This window comes from Rhinolophus sinicus, chromosome 12 (assembly GCF_057876585.1).
Source record: "Rhinolophus sinicus isolate RSI-liver-muscle chromosome 12, RSI-T2T, whole genome shotgun sequence".
Classification (NCBI taxonomy): Eukaryota; Metazoa; Chordata; class Mammalia; order Chiroptera; family Rhinolophidae; genus Rhinolophus; species Rhinolophus sinicus.
In genome coordinates this window covers 36,086,630-36,108,637 of record NC_142512.1, presented here as the reverse complement: position 1 = coordinate 36,108,637, position 22,008 = coordinate 36,086,630, and the positions used below count along the sequence as shown (strand labels likewise).

The window sequence follows — 22,008 nt, the reverse complement described above, 5'->3', positions numbered from 1 at the left end:
AGGTACCTCTTACCCACAAATGAAGAAGGCTTAGACTAGATTTTCTTATAGCCATGCTTATCAGTCCATTGACCTTTGAATTTCTGAGAGGAGGCGTCATTCAGTAATGAGGAATGGTAAGCTATTGAAATTGTAATTCACCAGCCCAAATCAGGGGCCTTTAGCAGAGGTCACAGACTGATGAGCTTCTAGCCTGCCAGCGTGGTTGGTTGGTTTGCTTGCATGGTATTTACATTTAAAAAAAAATACATTTTTTTGTTGCTAATATTTGAAAATACAGAGATTTCATATAAAAACTTTGGTTACTAGTTTTTTTTTCAGACAAAAATGGATAGCTCTTGGAACATTAGGTGGCCACTCACCCACAAGTAATTGGCTGGAGCTGTCCTTTGAGATGGATCTATTTGGCCTTGCTTAGTCTGGAATTATTAGAGACGCAATAACTAACTCAACAGTCAAGTCTGTTTACACTCACAGCAAGTCTGTTTAGTGCCATCTAGAAAGAACCATTTTCATTTGTCTTCCATCCTGCGTATCTCCTGGAAGGAGAGTGGGATGGTAATGTTTTTAAAAAGTTATTTACATCCAGTTTTGATTACCCATGATTGGGGGCTTAGGAGAAACAGATAAGTGAAATGTATTAGGTAAACCAAATTTAATTTTAGTCAGAATTTAAAGTTGCACAAAAGGAACAGTGTTCGTTTTTCTTTTTTATTTAGCAGACAAATGGTTGAAAGCTACTGGTTAAATATAGAAAGAGGATCTGGGAAGCCAATTAACTTTTGAAGAGTAAACCTCTAAAGTAATGAACCCCATTTACAAATTCTACCAATTGCTTTTACTTTAGAAACTAAAAATACAGCTGATCATGATGAGTCTCCACCTCGTACTCCAACTGGAAATGCACCTTCTTCTGAGTCTGATATAGACATCTCCAGCCCTAATGTGTCTCACGATGAGAGCATTGCCAAGGACATGTCCCTGAAGGACTCAGGCAGCGATCTTTCTCATCGTCCCAAGCGCCGTCGCTTCCATGAAAGCTACAATTTTAATATGAAGTGTCCTACACCAGGCTGTAACTCTCTAGGTGAGTGTGCCCCAGCTTCCTGACATCCTGTGTTCTGTGGTTCTCTCTCCTTCTGGAATCAGGGTCCCCCAGAAATATCTAGTGTTCTATTGCAAGCCAGCTTCTCAGGCTCATCAGTGATCACACGCTCGAGTAATAATGGCCCACTTGAATAACAGCATTTCTGTTTCTTGGCCTGTTGTCCATAATAATAGATCTGGTTGCAAGGAAATTAAGTGTGATGCACCATTTAGTTTATTGAGAGCTTTTCCCAGTGAAAATTTTTTTTTTCTGGCAAAAATGAAACAAGACCAGTTATCTTCAAATATTAGGTTGGTGTAAAAGTAATTGCGGTTTTTGCAATTATTTTTAACCTTCAAACTGCAATTTTGCACCAACCTAATGTATGGTGCATAGTTCTAGCTTACTGAGGATTAAAGGTGCAGATTAGTTGTATGCTCATAGCTGTTAAGGAAATGAGAAAAACAGATTGCATGCTTATCAAGAGGCAGTGAAACTAAAAGAGTACAGATGAGACCCTGGCTTTTTGTGACTTCAGTAGTTTTAGGTCTTGTGGCTTTGTATACTTAGTAAGTATTCATTAGATAAATACTTCTTCTCAGATGAATATTTCATTGTTTTCTCAGGACAAACTTTTACCTCTTACTGAGGGATTCTTGTAATGGTTTAAACCTTACTTGTGCTCCTTAGATGAGTTTAGGTGCAAATGTTGGGCTGAAGCTTTTGTCTGGAGTTGGAAGGCGCTGATTGAGAGATAAGGGGCCTTTCACTAGGGGGTCTACATCTCAATGTGGCCACAATTCAGAAAAAGTAGAATAGAGTAAGTTGTTGCTTTGCAGACCATCAGTACATTTTCCCTAGTGTTTTATTTATTGGATCTTTTTGCTAGTCATAGCAGTAGTTTCTCAAATAAATTCAGTCCTTCAAAATGCATAAAATAGAGCAGAAATTCCTCTGAATGCCATACCAGTTGTTACTCAAGATAATTGTTTGAGGCTTAAGTCAGTTTCCAGTTTCCTTGGGATAAATAATGAAAAAACTAAGACCAGACAACATATAAGCACTAGTACAAGAAAGAGCTAATGTGCTTTAAGAGGGTAAGAGGACTACTTGCCACACAGCAAGGAAAGGAACTTTCCTGACCTCTGCTAGTCACTGTTTATGCATCCCAAAATTGTTACTTTTATTTTATGTACTATGTTTAATCAGTTATTCAATAAATACTCACTGAATGTTTGCCATGTGCCAGGTACTTTTTTAAGTTCTGGGAATGTAATTGTGAATATGTCAAAGTCCTTACTGTCATGGAGCTTATAGTCTTAGCTGGGGAAGGCAAACCAGATAGATACATAGCACATCAACTAGAGATATATGCTATGAAGGGAAGGAAAGTAAGGAGTATAAAGAGGGTATATGCCTGTGTATGCACACATACACAAACAAACATGTGGTAGGTTAGGGAAAGCCTCTCTGGTACAGTGGCATTTGAGCAGAAACCTGAAAGAAGTGAGAGAGGGAGCCATTTGAGTATCTGGGCGATAAAGGATAAGTATTATGGGTAGGAGGAAACAGCAAGTATAAAGGGTCTGGGGCAAGAGAATGCTTAAGCAGTTTGAGGCACACTTTGGGGCCAATATGTCTGGGGCAGAGTGACCAAAATGCAGAGAAGGCGATAAGGTCAGAGTAGGGGCCTGATAGTGTGTTATTTATGCCCAGGACTTAGCCCCTTTAATGAGGTAGGCGAGATGGTAAGTATAAATCTGTTGCATCAGAGGAACGTTTCCTTTGACTTTTGGTTTTAATGTATGGTCAGAGTTTGAAAAGTATGAACCTGAGTTTCCAAAATTATTCTTGATCCTGTTCCACTGATTATTTTAGGCAAAACAATGTCATTAACCTTTTTACAAAAATAATTATGGTATAAAAGTATTATGTGCTTGTGAAAAATGAAAACCCCACAGGAGAGCTTGAAGTGCGTAAGTAAAAGTTCTTCACTCATATTCCCAGAGCAATGCTCCAGATATAAAACTAGTGTTGGTAGTTTTTTTATGAATGTTTCTAGTAAGTTTCTGTGCATATATAAGCACACATGTATATGTACATGTTTCTTTTTTGTTATGATTCATAATGAGGAAAATAACAATTTTGGCTTGACATCTTGGGTATTTTACATTATTAGCACTTAGAGGTCCATCTGTTTAAAGGATACCGAGAATACCATTGTATTGATAGTTCCTGAATTATTTTAAATTGTCCCATATTGATTGATACTTAGATTACTTCTCATTTGTAGCCATTTTGAATAATACTGTAATCGATAGCCTTGTATGTTTGTATTTTGGTGTCTTTCTAGAATCACTGTTGGATAAATTCTTAGTTGGGTCAATAGAGCATCTATCACTTTGTGTTTTTTTTAAGATTTTATTGGGGAAGGGGAACAGGGCTTTATTGGGGAACAGTGTGTACTTCCAGGACTTTTTTCCAAGTCAAGTTGTTGTCCTTTCAATCTTAGTTGTGGAGGGCGCAGTTCAGCTCCAGGTCCAGTTGCCGTTGCTAGTTGCAGGGGGCGCAGCCCACCATCCCTTGCGGGAGTCGAACCAGCAACCTTGTGGTTGAGAAGACGCATTGCAACCATCTGAGCCATCCAGAAGCTCAGTGGCAGCTCAGCTCAAGGTGCCATGTTCAATCTTAGTTGCAGGGGGCAGAGCCCACATCCCTTGCGGGACTCGAGGAGTTGAACCGGCAACCTTGTGGTTGAGAGCCCACTGGCCCATGTGGGAATCGAACTGGCAGCCTTGGGAGTTAGGAGCACAGAGCTCCAGCCACCTGAGCCACTGGGCCCGGCCCCATCTACCATTTTTTAAACTTTTTATATAGACACATTAGAATGGTTTTAGTTTACATGTTATAAAATAAGACATGACTTGAATAATTTATTCAAGTTATAGATACCTAATACCTAAATAGGCTTGCTGTAGCAGTGACACTTTACATTTTACACGTGGTGTTTGATCATTGAGGGTAGTTTTTTGTGTCCAGGATAAATTGTATGGATTTCTAAATTTATATTTTTATTTTTTTATTTTTTTTAATTAAATTTATCGAGGTGACAATTGTTAGTAAAATTACATAGATTTCAGGTGTACAATTCTGTATTACATCATCTATAAATCCCATTGTGTGTTCATCACCCAGAGTCAGTTCTCCTTCCATCACCATATAGTCGATCCCCCTTACCCTCATCTCCCACCCCCCACCCCCCTTACCCTCTGGCAACCACCAAACCATTGTCTGTGTCTATGAGTTTCTGTTTCTCATTTGTTTGTCTTGTTCTTTTGTTGCTTTTGGTTTATATACCACGTATCAGTGAAATCACATGGTTCTCTGCTTTTTCTGTCTGACTTATTTCGCTCAGCATTACACTCTCAAGATCCATCCATGTTGTCACAAATGTTCCTATATCATCTTTTCTTACCGCCGAATAGTATTCCATTGTGTATATATACCACAACTTCTTCATCCATTCATCTATTGAAGGACATTTTGGTTGTTTCCATGTCTTGGCCACTGTAAACAAAGCTGCAATGAACATTGGAGCACACGTGTCTTTATCTCTAAATGTTTTCAGATTTTTGGGGTAGATACCCAGGAGAGGGATTGCTGGGTCATATGGCAATTCTATTCGTAATTTTTTGAGGAACCTCCACACCGCCTTCCATAACGGCTGCACCAGTCTGCATTCCCACCAACAGTGTATGAGGGTTCCTTTTTCTCCACAGCCTCTCTAACATTTGTTACTATTTGTCTTGTTGATGATAAATTTATATTTTTAATAATACAATCCCAGAGAACTGGCAACCTGTATATCATATTAATTCTCCTCTCCCCCAGAACTTGGACTATTTTTGCCCTTTAAAGCTTATTATATCAATCTTGTGTAATTTTTTAAATCCCTGTGTCTTTTTTACCCCAAATTAAATGTCTTTTTTCCGTGAAACAAAGGAGAAAATGTCTGTAGACTTGCAATTTAGCTTAGCCAATTTATCTTTTTATCTCATTAGCATTGTCTCACCATCCTTCTCAATCTTAGGTGTTTTATAAACCTTTTGGTTGAAGAGACTTTTAAAAAAAAATAATGTTCAATTACCTGTGTATTATAACTTCATAAAAAATAGAAAAATGAAGAGATATGCTTTAGATAAAATGAGTGTTTCTGTATTGTTATTCCTAACATTTTCCCCTCAAGAGGGCCTTGTGCAAACGACCTGTTTAAAAGTTTGTTTATAGAAGAAGCCTAAATCTTTAAACAAAACCAGTCCCCCCTCCAAAAAATGAATATGTTTAATCTGGTCCAAAATTATCAAAATATATTTATTTATGTGTTGGGAAAGGCCATTTCCTTCTTCATTTTTCATAAGTTTCTATTGATTATTGAAAGAAGTTCAATTCAGATTGGATAGGATTGCATAATAGAAAGGAAAGTATACTTGTTATACATACGACTTGATCTGTTTAGCATAGGAAAGTTAAATTTCACCACAAGAAAATATTCTTTTTTGGGGGGAGGGGGATAGGACTTTATTTGGGAACAGTGTGTACTTCCAGGACTTTTTTTCCAAGTCAAGTTGTCGTCCTTTCAATCTTAGTTGTGGATGGTGCAGCTCAGCTCCAGTTCCAGTTGCCATTGTTAGTTGCAGGGGGCGCAGCCCATCATCACTTGCGAGAATCAAGGAGTCGAACTGGCAACCTTGTGGTTGAGAGCCCACTGGCCCATGTGGGAGTCGAACCCGCAGCCTTCAGCGTTAGGAGCACGGAGCTCCAACTGCCTGAACCACCGGGCCGGCCCAAGAGAATATTCTTGATTGTAATTTTGTGCCTTTATTATAAATGTATGGCTTTATGATATTTTGTAATTTGAGAACAAAATGTCATCAGAGCAGAATGAACTATAGTTTATTTTGAACATGGCAAGTATGTTCAAATATTGCCAGATCCAACCTATGGAAGAAAAGAATTTATTGTGCCTACAAGTTACGGCTCCACCTTTGATGGATTCAGTCTGTCTGATTCAATCTGTTTGATCAGACATACTTGATAAAAATGATACAGCAAAAAAACAGGTTTGTTGTGGAGAATAATATCATTTTCTAAACTTAAATCTTCTGTCTTGAAATTAAGTGTTCTTCTCCTTCAACAGGACACCTTACAGGAAAACATGAAAGACATTTCTCCATCTCAGGATGCCCACTCTATCATAACCTCTCAGCTGACGAATGCAAGGTAATTGTGTTCTCATTTATTCAACACATACTTATTGAGCACTTACCATTTGCCCGGCACTTGGCTAAACAATAGGGATCCAGTGGGCAAGGTCCTTGCTTTTGAGTTCCAGTGGAGGAACCATCATAAAAATAACTGTTTTTTTTAAAATAAACAGACAGGTAAAAGAATTAATTATATAATGAGTGCTTTGGAAAAAATTAACAAGGAGATTATCTATAGAATATTTGGAACATCACCCTGTAGTACTTATTTTTCATTGAAAATTACCTTCAAAAGATTGCGAGGGACCTTTTCCACCTTAAGGACTTAATTTGCGTAAATAAATATGTGGTCTCAATATTTATGCATTAGGTTCTCTTCTTATATATGAAGACATTTGCTTCAAAAAAGTTTTCCATAATTTTTTTCTCTTTCTCCATCTACTCCTACGGGATACTTTTCCTTTTTGTTACTCTCAATCACACCTACTTATGGCTATTTCTTCTTTTTTTTTAATTAAAGTTTATTAGGGAGACAATTGTTAGTAAAGTTACATAGGTTTCAGGTGTACAGTTCTGTAATACATCATCTATATGTCACATCTCTTGGCTATTGTTTTAAATTCTTGAAAAATGTACTCCTAAATAACCTTTGGGATTTTGGAATAATGGAGTTAGGAGTAGAGCCTAAGATCCTGTTTTGTATGTTTCTGTATAGGTTGTTGCTACCAAGGATGGAAACAAAAAAACTAATTATGGGGAAGCCAGAGTTGAAAATGTTATTAATTGAATGGATTGCTTGGGTAGTAGCTGGTTAGACCAAAGTGTTGCTTTTGTAGTTGTTTTGTAAATGAGCCCAGGTTTATTTCTGTCTGAAGCAGTTTCATCCTGAGAAAAGTTAGATTCCCCAGCTAACATTACTTCTCCCTGATTTAGAAATGTTTTCTCTTATTTACAAGTCAATTACAGGATGGGCTGTTTCTTTATGTGTTTCAGCACAGTAGTATACTTTCAATGCTTATATGGAAGGTTGAGGACACTTAGTCTTACTTTCTTCCTCTCAGGTCTCTTGTACAAGCAAGGCAGTTTCTTATGCTCTGTGTAAGAGTAAGGGGTAGGTCTTACTATCTTCCCATTAGTCTGAGACCAGATCAAAACAGGTCCAGCTCTGCCAACATCTGCATCAACGCTGACGAGCTATTAGGTGCTTCTTTCTCTGCAAATAGCTGTGTTCTGTGTGATGTCTACCACTTATCTCTAAATAGGATGATCTTCTATTGTCAGTGGTTTTACGTGAAAGTCTTCCTAAAGTATAACTTTTAAATTTGTTGGCTTGGAGCATATGAACATGTTACCTTAAGCAATTTATTTATTTATTTATTTATTTATTTATTAAGATTTTATTGGGGGAGGGGAACAGGACTTTATTGGGGAACAGTGTGTACTTCCAGGCCTTTTTTCCAAGTCAAGTTGTTGTCCTTTCAGTCTTAGTTGTGGAGGGCGCAGCTCATCTCCAGGTCCAGTTCCCGTTTCTAGTTGCAGGGGGCACAGCCCACCATCCCTTGCGGGACTTGAACCGTCAACCTTGTGGTTGAGAGCCCACTGGCCTATGTGGGAATCGAACCGGCAGCCTTCGGAGTTAGGAGCATGGAGCTCTAACTGCCTGAGCCACCGGGCCAGCCCAAGCAATTTATTTTTCAAAAATCAAAATTTCAGTTTGGGGAAGAAAATTCTGAAGAAAAGGAAAGCATTTCCTGAATTTTTCTTCTTTTGTGTTCTTTCTTCACAAGGGGATTCAGGTTCAGCATAATCAATCTTTATGACTGGAACATATGCTTGGAGGACAGGAGAATTTCTGAAAGATGCAGCTTTTTACATTTAAAATCCCAAATGGAAAGATTAGACTAATTCCTCACATTTATTAAAAGCTCTAAAGTTTGTAAAGTACTTGCAGATACGTGATTACTCTGAGTTTCCTGGTAAACTATTGCCATCAGTGATGTGACCATTTTTATTCAGTCCTAGATTTCTGACTACATGTGCCAAACCCTGTTAAAGGTAGCTGAGGATTCTGTAAGTGAGATAAAAGGTTACTGCATTCATGGAGCGTGTACAATCTTATGGGGGGGAGGCAAAATAACACAAATTAGGAAAGAAGAATTTCACGTAGTGATAAATATGAGAAACAAGACTAAACAATAAAAGACTAAAAGATACAGAGTGACTGTTTGGTGGGTAACAGGGATACGGCGCTGCTTTTGCTTGGGTCGTTAAGGAAGACTTTCCTGAGGTGTTGGCCTTTGATCTGAGTCATGGCTAACAACAAAGAGGCAGTTGTGTGAAAATCTAGGAGAGATCTTAGAAGGCTAGCTGGCGCCAAGGCTGTGAGATGGGGTAAACTGTTGGGTGTGAGGGGCCGAAAGTGGCCAGTGTGGCTGGATGATGATGAGAAATGAGGATGCGGATCCAGACGATGAAGGACCTGCAGGCCTTGGCACAGGAGTATGTTTGTGTTCTGACGGCGTGGGAAGCATCTGGAGGGCCTTAGCAGAGGTGCGATGTAATTTCATAAGTCCTTTTTAAAATCACAGCTTGCTAGTGTGTGGAGAATGGACTGGACGGGGCAAGAGTGGATTCAGGGTAGACTAGTTGGAAGGCTGTTCTGAAGTTCAGTCGGTAGATGGTGGCCTGGACCAGTGGAGATAGTAAGAACTGGTTGGATTCAGAATATCTTTTGGAGGGGAGCTGCCTAGTAGACTTGCTGATGGATTCAATGTGTGTGAGAGGAAGAGAAGCATCAAGCATGATCTTTAAGTTTGTGACCTGATCACTTGTTTAGAAAGTGTTGCTCTTTATAAATGTGGGGAAGATTTGGGGTGGAGCAGACCTGTGGGAGAATGTCAGTGTTCTGTTTTGACAATGCTGAGTTTTAACGTTGAAGTTGAATAGGCGGTTGGACGTGAGTCCTCAATACCCAGGAGATGAAAACTAACTTGGTTTGTCGAAGATCACATAACTTCAAAGTTAAGTTTCCCTATAGACTTGACCCCATGTATCTGACGTTTTCTTTGTACTTCTTCACTTGATTCTTGTACCTCCTCACGCTGTTTCTTATTCATTGTACAGTGGAAAGAATCCAGGCTCAGAGTCATCAGACTTAATTAAAATCTTTACCACAATTTAGCTGCAATTATTTCACTTCTCTGATTCTCAGTTAATGGCTGAGAAAACAGAATATGAAGCTTATCTATATCTTACAGATTTTGTGATAATGTGAAGACCCTTTGAAAGTAAAAGTACCACGTAAATTCAGGGGATTTATTCTTGCATTCTTATGCTCTAAGTAAACATTAGTCTTAGAAGCAGGTGGATTTATTGACGTTGTTGATGGTTGCAGGTGAGAGCGCAGAGCCGGGATAAGCAGATAGAAGAGAGGATGCTGTCCCACAGGCAAGATGACAACAACAGGCATGCAACCAGGCACCAGGTACGGGCCTTGTTAAAGCTCTGGCCGCTCAGTTTAAGAGCCAAGTCTTGGATCTCCTGCCCCATGACTGTCTTTAGGTATATCTCTGCCTCTTATTTTCTACGGTATGTCTAAATCACTGGTCTTTAGAAACTCAGAACTATATTTGATTTCCAAATAGTACATTTTCATGAAACACTTCTACCTCATAAATGAAGGAATCATGCTGTCTATAATAATAATCGTAATAATAGTAATAATAATAGTAATAATGAAAGCTAATCCTGATTATTTGAAAGATTGCACTTGTTCCTCTATTTCCTCATTTTGCATCTGTTTTTTAACCCATTGCAATTTCAGACCTCTCTGCTGGCATGTTTCCAAGGTCACTAGTGACTTTTCCTTAGCATTTGACATTTGTTAATTTTGTCATTTTCCTTCTTCCTTCTCTCTTCCCTTGAATTCCAAGGTGCTGCTTTGCCCTAATCCTTGTGCCTCTCTGAACATCCATACCCGTTGATTACGCTTAATTCTTTGTTCTTCCCTGAATGCCTTTGGTCTTTACTCTTGCTGTTTTTCTGCCTCGAACTCTATACCTATACCAAGAAGAAATTGTGTGTATTCTTCAAGGCCTTGTGCAACTCTAAGCTGTTGTAGGAATTCTTCCCAAAAATTCTCCTACCATTAATGAATTTCTTCTTCATGCATTCCCGTTGTAATGTTCTCAGAATGTCACTTTAGCCCTTGTCACATATACGTACATAGCTCATCATATGGATGTCTGTTTTTATGGTTAGATTATAGGTGGATAGCAGGAAGCATAGTGACGAGGGAGAAGTTTGACTTTGGAGCCAGATAGATCTGGATTTGAATACTTTGATTCTGTTACTCTAGCAGTGTGGTGTTGAGCAGGTCAGGTAACTTCCCTAAACTTGTATTTCCGTGTTAATAAAAAGGAGTGAGTAAGACCTACCTGTCATTACCTGATTAGGGTAATCAGCTAAATTATGCATATTAGGTACCTATCCCCAGTGCTGGGCAAGTAATAAGCACTCTGTAAGTGGTAGCTACACTTTTCTTCATTGCCTATCTTGGGTTCTGTTTTACTCGGGTTTTAAATTTTTATTTATTTTTATTCATTTTTGTGTTAGTGTTAATACTTGGAAAACGGTAAGCATTCAGTAAATGCTTACTGAATTGAAATGATCTTTATTTTATTCCTATTGCTTTTGTGGAGCTTTTCATCCCTAATATATGTTCTGTTTGAGTTTATATTAAAATAAGTACATTCCTGAACTCATTAACTGACAGTAGGAGTAGTGCTTCAGGTAATGAGGGAACTCAATTTGGAATTTTTTAATTGCCAATAGTAACACATCTGGCATCCTCCTCCCTTTATTTATTTGTTGTTATTTTCATTTTGAAACTAATTAGATAATGAGTTTTCCAGCTAGCGTCTCAATTTTCTCCTTTTAGGCACCAACAGAGAGGCAGCTACGATATAAGGAAAAGGTTGCTGAACTCAGGAAGAAAAGAAATTCTGGGCTGAGCAAAGAACAGAAAGAGAAATACATGGTAAGAAAACATTAAATAGTTAATTGGCATGAACTCTTGCCATCACATTTGATTCCTTTTGGTTTCTAAGCTTCTGCTTTTCAGATTTGCCATTTGGTATCCTCTGTAAGTGTAAGGAGTCTTCTCTGGCAGTTAGAATTTACTATAATCCCCCAGAACGGTGCTATTAAGAGTGAAAACAGAAGGTCTTCCAAAAACTATTAGAATATTTCCAAAATACTATTAGAATTTAGATGAAAAAAAGTTCAATCCTCTAGTTGTTTGTAAACTTTACTTTAGCTTTAAAAGGTTAGTTTACCCTCTCAGACAAATACCATGATAATGGAGATGTCTGTATAAGGAAAAATATTCAAGCTAAGCTGTAGTCCACTTATTTTAATGGAAAAATAAAATTGCTACATGATAAAAGGTATTAATTCTATAATAGATATTTTTATAGTATTTTAACTTTTTTCTTAGTTTTAAAAGTAATGCACATTTCTAAACTATAGAATAATTAAGAAAACTACGGAAATAAACATTAATCCTATTATCTAAAAATAACCAGCATTTTGGGATATGTCCTTTTAGCTTTTTATATAATGCCTATTTACGTAATTTGGATATTACTGTAACTACAGCTTTGAATTCTGTGTTTTTTAATATCTTGAACTAATTTCCTCATTTTGTTAATTCGTCAAAAAACTTTTGCATAAAAATTAATTTTTAAGTAAAGATGTATTTTATTATAAACCTAGTAAATGCTTACTATTGAAAATACTAAAAAACTGAAGAAAAATTCCAATAAAAGTTACCCTTCAAGATAAAAACCACTGTTAACATTTTGGCGTGTAATCACTCAGTCTTCTTCTAATGCATATTTTTATTTTTTTATGGAGGTGGAATATTATTTAGTCATTAGAATGTATTATTAAAAGTATAGTTTGTGAATACTTAGGCAGTCAGCATGGCTTCACTAAAATGAAAGTGTGCCAGACTGTGTATTTACTTTTTGATAGTCATCGCTGTCTTGCAAATGACCTTATGAATAAATGGAGATGGGCCAGTGTGAGAGAAGTGGTTCGTTGTGGGGTGAATTTGTAGCTCAACACCCACACCAGACTGTGTTGGGTTTGTAGAGGAAGGGCTCTAGTGGCTGTAGGATGCGTAGTTATATTCTCTCCGTCTTGTTCAGTGGTTTTTTTTCCTACAAATTGGGTAGAGAGATAATAATATGATAATACCATTTATTGAATGCTTGTGCTAGGCACTGTGGTTATGTTGCCCCCATAATCTTTGTGGTGAAGATGGATGGTATTTCACCTATTTTTATAGCCAGGAAACAGAGCTTAAGAGACGTAATTTGCCCAGAATCACATAGGTAGAAAGTGTCTGAAGTATGCTACTGAAATTTATCTTATAAACATCTGCTTTCCAGTAGTTTGGGCTAGGTGATTTGGACCCAGCCTTCCTGGTAAAAATGCTGAATAGGATTTTCTTTTAAGCTTTAAAAAAAAAAGGTTCACGAAACTATAAGAAAAAACTAATAGTAGAACCTAGATCTTAGATGATAAAGAGTCCAATTCAAAAAGATACCCATCGGATGGGCCCAGATTAACTGGAAGAAGTTTTACTAGGAGTGAAGGTACTGGTGAATGGGGTTTTCATATGCTAATATGTGTGTGAAGTCTGTAATGTTCTTCCTGGGATGAGCCAGCCACGCCACCTAACTACCATGGTCTTCCATTCTCTGGGTGAGAGGTGGAGTCTAGGATGAAGTGGGAAGGGCTAGAGTCAGGTTTAAAAAGGGAGTTTCCTTTGTGGAATTTCTTTCCTGTGTAAGGATACTTGTGACTGCCATGGTAAGTTTTGATACTTAAAACTGGGTTATTTTTGTGCTTCTAATTTCCTTGCTCTTTTTCTTGGTTAATATTTAGTAAAATATTTTTTGGAGCCCAGCCTGTTTTTCGTATGCACTTGGGCTGGAGTTCTAAAGTCAGAGCATTACAAACCTTCGGCGGACAGTGTTAATGGTGGGTGCAACAATTCAGTGAAAGAATTTACCACAGACTGTTTCGTCGAACTGCTCCTTCCTACCTGCGGATTTTCTTTTCTGTCTGAAATCTGAGACTCTTTAGGCTTAGAGCTTTGGTTTTTTGTTTTGTTTTTAAATGGGGGAGTATGCACCAAGGTTCATTCCAGATCTCAGGATTCTAGCAATGTGCAGTGCCTTTGGGTTTGTTACATTTTGTTTATTTGTACTGTGGTGCTCATTTTCAGAGGGAGAAATGGAAGCATAGTGTTCTGATCCTTGAGGTGCTCATTTAGAGATAGAAGAATGAAACTCCCTTTTGGAGAGGTTGGAAGAGCATTTCCTTTCCAGATTCACCAGGGTGGGTAGTGGGTGTCTTCTGGCATGAACCTGCTTGATAAGTAGTGTGTCTATGCCAAATCCTGTAGTGCCAGGGGTGATACCTGGCAATAAATAGCTTATGGTTGTGCATCAATTAAAATGAAAAAGATGCTCTTAGCAGAAAGTATCACGCTCTGGTAATTTTCCTAGGAACACAGGCAGACCTATGGGAACACTCGGGAACCTCTCTTAGAAAACCTGACCAGCGAGTATGACTTGGATCTTTTCCGAAGAGCACAGGCCCGGGCCTCAGAGGATTTGGTGAGTATTAAACCTCCAAGCTGAGGACCGCTTGTGACGGGCGTTTAGAACTGCCAAGAAAACGGATCAGCAGTCAGTTGATGGGAATTCAGTGTACCTTGCTGCTTGAATAACCTCTTTCCCCTTCCCCCAGGTATCTTTATTTGAGACTGTCTTCCTTCCCATTCATATTTAAAATTACCCTTCCTCCCTTCCTTTGTCCGCTGGAGTTTTCTCTCTCCACCTCAATTCCTGGAAGGACCTGTTTGGTGGGGGGTGGTTAGCTAGGTAAAACAATAGGTGCCCCTTTGTCTCAGTTGGGTAATTTGCAATTCTGAGAACCTCTGGACTGGGAGATATCTCCTGTTGTCCCGGAACCCCGATGGGAACTCCCCGTTGCAGGGTGGCCTCAGCCCTTCAAAACAGCTGTAAAAGAATTAAAAAGCCAGTGAAGAGGAATAATGGAAAAGGCTATTGTAAGGTGTTTTATAATTAATCTTTTACACAGCCAAGGTTTACATATTAAGATGGTTTTCGGTTCGGATTTTTATTTACAATTAGTTAACATTTAGTTTTGATGACCTAGGCAGACTTTTCAACAACTTGAATAAAATTGTGGTGATTTGAGTTTACCTCTGATTTAATGGAATACATGTATTCAGGGAAACAATCAAGTGAATCACTTCCTTTTTTTTTTTTTTTCTCTTTTCCCAACTGTAAGAAATACTTCATTTAAAAATCCTAGAACACACTTGTTAAAAGTTCTGTAGGAGGCAGAGTTTGCTCGCTGCCCATGGCTGGGATGGGCTGCTGCTGCTGTTTTTCTCTGCCCTACTCTGGAACAGCATTTCCTAGGCTAGCCTTTCTCAGTGGATACCAAATCTATTTTCTACTTTCTAGACTTTAGACTCCAGAATTGAAGCATTGTCAATGTTTCCAAAATAATTTTTTAAGGAACCTAAGTTGAGAGCGGGCCACGGCAGGTATATGTCACGCAGATCCACACAGCTTTATAAAAGCTTCTGGAAATATGTAGAAAGCACAGTCTAGCTAATCTTTTCTGTTTAGTGTTAGACTGTTTTGAAAGGCGTGGAGTTTGTATTTGTGGTAGATTGCCTTTTTTATAATTCAGTTTGGTGCAGATTTTACCAGGGACTTGTTCCGATGTTCAAGAGATGAGACCCAAAGTGTGGTAGGGAGCAGGGAAGCCACACTCCCTGGTGAGGCCTGTCCTCCGGGCCTTGTAGATAGCAAGTTTTCCAGAGGCCTTCCTGCTTATCCACGGCCGCCTGCTCAGCCCTCTTCAGTGCAAGTTTCTCCTAAGTTGGAATCCAAGGACGTCTGATCTTTTTGTTTTCCATAGCCTGGCATCACGGCGCGCACACAAGCTTACAAAACAAAGATGATTACAGTTGACCCTTGAACAACATGGGTTCTAACTGGGTGGGTCCACTGACGTGGGGATGTTTTTCAATAAATACTGGAAATTCTTTTCCGAATGATGTTCTTAATAACATTTTCTTTTATCGAGCTTACTTTATTGTAAGAGTACAATATATGATACATATAACATACGAAGTATGTATTAATCGACTGTTTATATGATCAGTAAGGCTTCCCCTCAACAGAAGGCTATTGGTAGTTAAGGTTTTGGGGAGTCAAAAGTTATGCGCAGATTTTCGAAGACAGCCTGGGAGGTTAACGTCCCTAACACCCTACCCCCCAGTTGTTCAAGGGTCAACTGTCATTTTAATCCTCCTTTGACTTGATTTCTTTACAACAGGAGAAGTTAAGGCTGCAAGGCCAAATCACAGAGGGAAGCAACATGATTAAAACAATTGCTTTCGGTCGCTATGAGCTTGATACTTGGTACCATTCTCCCTATCCTGAAGAATATGCACGACTGGGACGTCTCTACATGTGTGAATTCTGTTTAAAATACATGAAGAGCCAAACAATACTCCGCCGACACATGGTAAGTTGTCTAGGATTCCACGGCGGCCATAAGCTATAGGATCTTTAGATATTGACATCTATCCAGATGGCATTTCTCTAAGCATGTCTTGGTGGTTCACAGTAATGGGAGGAAGAAATAGGAAATGGAAAGCAACATTTCAGGGTCGGGGTTCTACAGCCGGTGGCATTGCTGGTGCTGAGTGGTACCAAAAGCAGCTGTTGGCCCTGTATCACAACCACATCCTATCATGCACATCTCCCTGTCTTTTTTTTCTTGCTGCCTGCTCTTTGTCATTTCTTCCTGAGGATATGAATTACCTCTGTCCACAGGTTTTATGTTTCCCAAACTAGATGAGAATAAATAGACTTCATTAGCTAGGGCAGGGACAACATGACTCACCTTTGTATCCCTAGCAGCTACCATAGGCAATACATTGCCAATAAATACGTGTTTAATGAACACTTACGTAAGGGAGGTAAATTATGAAATGAACAGAATGGGTCCTTTGATGCCTTCTCAAGTTGTTTAGTGCTTTTTGGTTTCTGAACGTTCTTCTTCCTATAGAGATAAAGACTTGAATCTCATATTGTTGACAAATATGCTTACTAGATACTTTGCAGCTTTAAGCCATGTTTCTTTCCCGACTTGTGGAATGAAAAGTCTTGTCTTAAAGGAACTTTCTGCCATGGAGTAGGGATGGGAAAAGGGCAAGGGGCAAGAGATCAGTCTTTCAGACAGGGAAACCTTTTTTTTTTTTCCTTCGTTCTATAGTAATAACATAATTTGACTCTAAGGCTTTTTAGGGTGTCTCTTCCTCTTTGCCCTTCCATCTTTATTTCCCAGGATTTCTATATGCTGAACATACAACCCAAGCATTTCATGGTTTCTGTCTTAAACTCGTCTCTCCAGTTTGTTGGTACTGCTTTTTTGTGTTCTCACCTCTGGAGCCACATGGTCTGTAGCATTCTGGCCCAAAACCTCTCCTATGAGTTAAGCCCCCCAGACCTGGCAAACTTGACTTGGGGTAAGGATAAAATGCCACAGGGGAGATGGGCGAGGGCTGGTGGGGACACTAGGGCACAGGGATAATGGTTATCAGAAGGCCTGGTCTCTATGATTGTAGACCACGGAGATAAACTAAAATATGGTTTTGCTATGTGAAAGTCAGACTGGTATTTTTATTGATGAGACCTGCTTACCATTTATGCCCTTTTTCTTCCTTTTTTGTTTCTAGTTATTCAGTGGCACTAACCAATGAAATAGCCAAAAGGGGCAAAAAATAGTAGGCGGAGAAAACAAAGAGTCTGGATAAACCTAAGGGTCAAGTAAACATTCTGAATTGGGGAAGATCCTATTGTATTATATGAGTTAACAAAAATCGAATTTCAGGAAATAAAAATATTTTAGTCCATACCTCTGATTTCTGTTGCTTCAGCTATAATCACTGAAATGGGCCTTTGGCCATTTGGCCAATAGGTTTGGCTTCTGTTTCTAAGCAAATAGTTGTTGTATTAGTTTGGTTATTGTTGGAAAGCGCCAGCATGAGTAAAGGGTGGAGATAAGAACAAACTATAGGTGGAGCTTTCTTAAAGCAATTCCAGTTAAATATTTGGATTTACATATGACAAATTGGGACATGATTCTTGAGTTGACCAAAAGTCACAATAAAATACATACATATGGTTTTTAAACATACTTATATGAACCCTTTCAAGAATTCACCTGTTTATAGAAATGGCTGACTGGCTACATTAACTCTATTTGCAATTAAAGATAAGGAAGGCGGGTACTTTGTGGCCAAGTGATCCCTACTCCAAGCTTTTTGCTGTTCAACCAGGCTACCTTGCTTTCCTCTCCCCCACCCCCCAGCCTTTTTTTTTTTTTTGGCCACAGAAGAACTTGCCCCTATTTCCTTATATAACAAAGAGACAGCTTAGAGAAGTTACTGGTAAAGGTGAGAGTAAAGTATTCCTACCTTTACTTAGCAACTCTAAGTTGCTGGAAATAAGCTGCTTAAGAATTTCCTGTTGTTGTAAGGCATCTTATAATAAGCAAGGGTATTTTATTTATCTGGCTTTTACGTAGTAGATGATTTTAATCTTCTGAGTTGAGTCGGTGCCAGAATGTAATCCAGAAAACTTGTTCCAAACTGCTATAAAAATACCATAAATAATATGACAATGATTTAGGAGCCTTTGCTTTACTGAAAAAAATATCTCTGTGTTCCTGCATGTTCTCAAGTGTGTCCAACTATTTGTAATCTCAGCTGACTAAGTTTGACCTGTGATTCTTTTTCTCTTTTAAGCAGCAGTTTTGTTGGGAAGGTTTGTTTCCCTGATGTGAATTCCATTCTCTTGCAGGCTAAGTGTGTGTGGAAACACCCACCCGGTGATGAGATATATCGCAAAGGTTCAATATCCGTGTTTGAAGTGGATGGCAAGAAAAACAAGGTAAAAGTAGTCACGGAAGAAAGAAAGTTGTTGTACATTCACAGGTTTCAGAAGGAACTTATCTCACCTTAAAAGAAGATGGAACTCTTGACCAAAATATACAGTTCTGCTTCATTGACAGTAATATGATCTTTAATTTTAGGCCGTCATGTGATAAGCTCAGGAATCATGGGCCCACACATGAACTCTGTTTCTCTGCTTCCAGATCTACTGCCAAAACCTGTGCCTGTTGGCCAAGCTTTTTCTGGACCACAAGACATTATATTATGATGTGGAGCCCTTCCTGTTCTATGTTATGACCGAAGCAGACAACACTGGCTGTCACCTGATTGGATACTTTTCCAAGGTCAGCAGGATCTGGAGATTAAGAAGCTAATGGGCAGAACAGGGTGATTGATGTTGGCAATGGGGCCTCAGGAAGAGGCAGTACTCGGGGCAGTGATGACAACGCTTTCTTGAAAACAAAGAAAATCTGTATCAAACATTGCTTAATGAAAATGTGCCAGTCTTTATTTAAAAGCTTCTGGTTGATTCATTTCTGGACTTGGGGGTTGAAGCTGCCTATTAATTACTGGCCAGAGCCCTGCCTACTAACCCACAAGCCCACATCTTGTAGTCAAGCCAACTCTCATGGCTTTGCCCTCTATTAGCTCAGATCTAGGAATATATTCCTTTTCCCTGGTGCTCTAGCTGGATTCTCTCAATGGTAAAGCCACTGTGCCTTTAAAGATTCATTGTCAGATTTTTACTTACGACTTTTAATGTAACTTTTTAAAAATATAACTCATACCACAATTCACTCATTTAAAGTGTACAGTGGTTTTTAGTATATTCACAGAACTGTGCAACCACTGCGCAATCATCATCATCAATTTTCATGACCTCAGAAAGCCCATACCCATAAGCAACACTCCCCATTTCCACTCAACCGCTTCCAGCTCTTCTGTCTGTAAATTTGCCTGTTCTGGACATTTCACATAAATGGTATCATACAATATGTGATTTGATTGTTTTTGACCCCCTTCCGGAATGGGGACTTACTGTTTGGGATCCCTCCCTTCTCCAGTAGGCAGCCTCCTTTGAAAAAATTGCTTTTAAAGAGGGCGGCTCTAGACCAATTCTGCTGTCTAAACCTTGCCCTGCTCTGTGACTGGAAAGAATCTAGAGTCAGCCCTCCTTAAAATGAGACTGGAGGTCTCAGAGCTAGGGAAACCCTGGGATTCATGTTCTTGGCCATCATAAAGGGTGTGTAACAACTGTGAACCTGACAGCCACTCCCAGGATTGGTTAGCCAGGTACTTGGTAAGCAGCATTATTTTGTATCTGGGACTGCTGACACTTGATTCCAAACCCTTATGACCTGCTTTTCTGTTTGTTCTCGATTTTAGGAAAAGAACTCATTCCTCAACTACAATGTATCCTGTATCCTCACCATGCCTCAGTACATGAGACAGGGCTATGGCAAGATGCTCATTGATTTCAGTAAGTGAAACTGCTAAGGGCCACATAGCAGAGACCATGTGAATATTGTTTGCATTTTTGTCCTATGGGTTTTACAATTCCTGGCATGTAGCGGATTATGCTGATATTTATTACGGGAATGAGTAAGTAGAAGAAACCTCAGTACAGTCAGTGGGCCTGATACACATTGAACACTCAATGAATACAGGACCCTGAGTTTGGTTCCTGATAGCAGGAGATAATAGAGGAGAGTGAAGTAAGCCCTTTAGGGTTATCCCAACTTGAGACTTATGAACAGCACATACATGCTAAGGCTTCAAACCTCTTCCTGGATGTTAGGGATTTCGGTTTTGTAAGGACTTTCCTAGAGGCAAGCAGCATACCTGATAGAGGGTTTGGGACTCGTTAATTGTGGATTCTGTATTTGGGGATTTTCCTATTCACTAGAATTTATTTGTAACCCAAACCAATACTCTTGGCACTTTTGTAGTCATTCATGGACGTGTGCACAACAGCAAATAATAAGTCACCAAACGTTCCCAGCCAAGGTCAAACAAGGTGGTGCCTTGTTTCAGCTCGTGCTGTAATCAAGTGTCCTTTTCATGGTCTGCTAGAGCCACATTTTTCTTACTTTGGGGATTTTTGTTGCAGATTTTAAATGGCCCCTAAGTGTAGTGTTGAAATATTGTCTAGAGAGGCTTTGATATGCTTTACAGTGAAAATATGTGCGTCAGACAGCCTTCATTCAGGCCTAGCTTATTGTGCTGTTGGCCATGAGTTCAATGTTATTGAATCAACAATATATATTAAACAAAGTATTGTTGAACGGGGTTGTGTATTGATTCATTGATGAAAATGTGGCCAGAGGCTTGTAGAAACATAACCCTGTATTTCCCTAGGAACAGAGGTTCGGTGCTTACTAATCCATAGTGTCCATGGTGACTTTATAGAACATAACTACTATAAATACGGAGAATCAACTGTTGTTATTTAATGTTAAACTGTCGTGCGACATTTTAGTCAAAATTAGAATCCTTAGAATTAGCCTTCCAACCCTTTCATTATTAAGTCATTTTTAAGCCACCTGGGACGAGATGAATGAGGAAGTGGCATAACCCACAAAGGGGAGGGAGACTGTATCTTTAATAGGTAACATCTATTTTGTAAACTTAATTTTGTGGAAATTTTCAAACACATACAAAAGTAGAATAGTGTAAAACTCCTGTAATGTTTACCATTTTATGGCCAATTTTCTTTTACCTCTATTCCTAAATTATATTTTTTAAATTTGCCTGATTTTGAGATTTTCTTTAAAAAAACAATTTTTTCACTTATCCACATAGAATTGGTATATTGGAATTAATAGCTGTGGTTTGTAAATCACTTTTAATCTGAAAGTTCCCACTCCCATCTTTTTTTTTTCATTTGCTTTTTATTTGTTGAAGAAAGGTTAGTTTCCCAGAGTATGAATTTTGCTGACTGTATCCCCATAATGTTGAATGGTAGATATTAGTACTAGAGGCTTCGAGATTCAGGTCTCCTCCCTCCACACACACGACATAAGTGGTACTGAGATAATCTATCCTTAAAAGTTCAAAAACTTGAAAAATATAAATAGCTATATAATGAAATGGTTTCCCATCCCAGTTCCTATCTACCCTGTTCCAAACACTCCTACAGGTAACCATTGTTATTAAAGTTTCTAGTGGAACCTTCCAGTTTTTTAATGTCTATTATAAGTAAATGCAAATACACATTTTCCCCTTTCTGCTTATACAAAAGCAGCATACTCTACAGCAGCCATAAAGTATTCCATTGAATGAATGGAATTGACTGTACTCTAATTGATACTGTAAAGAAGATCGTATTTATACCTTCTTCTATATTGGCACATTGTTTTTCTTTAATGGGATGAGAGATAGTGTTGCTAGAAAAAGTCTGTATATTTGTTCCCTGGCAGGTTATTTGCTTTCCAAAGTGGAAGAAAAAGTTGGCTCCCCAGAACGTCCACTCTCAGATCTGGGGCTCATAAGCTATCGCAGTTACTGGAAAGAAGTGCTGCTTCGTTACCTGCATAATTTCCAAGGCAAAGAGATTTCTATCAAAGGTTGGTTTTTGA

At 38.8% G+C, this 22,008-nt stretch overlaps 1 protein-coding gene across 3 annotated transcripts in view; it reads left to right on the top strand.

Moving 5' to 3' along the window:
• Positions 1-22,008, top strand: part of KAT7 (lysine acetyltransferase 7) — a 30,305-nt gene that overhangs the window by 5,257 nt on the left and 3,040 nt on the right. For 2 of the 3 annotated variants that reach the window (XM_019740655.3, XM_088802211.1), the window contains 10 exons: positions 848-1,087; positions 6,285-6,367; positions 9,746-9,835; positions 11,291-11,389; positions 13,932-14,042; positions 15,805-15,996; positions 18,339-18,428; positions 18,634-18,774; positions 19,817-19,910; positions 21,850-21,996. In XM_019740655.3, the coding sequence (XP_019596214.1) occupies positions 848-1,087; positions 6,285-6,367; positions 9,746-9,835; positions 11,291-11,389; positions 13,932-14,042; positions 15,805-15,996; positions 18,339-18,428; positions 18,634-18,774; positions 19,817-19,910; positions 21,850-21,996 (1,287 nt within the window). The remainder of the gene's footprint in view (positions 1-847; positions 1,088-6,284; positions 6,368-9,745; positions 9,836-11,290; positions 11,390-13,931; positions 14,043-15,804; positions 15,997-18,338; positions 18,429-18,633; positions 18,775-19,816; positions 19,911-21,849; positions 21,997-22,008) is intronic. The other variant, XM_019740656.3, reaches the window with a different exon arrangement.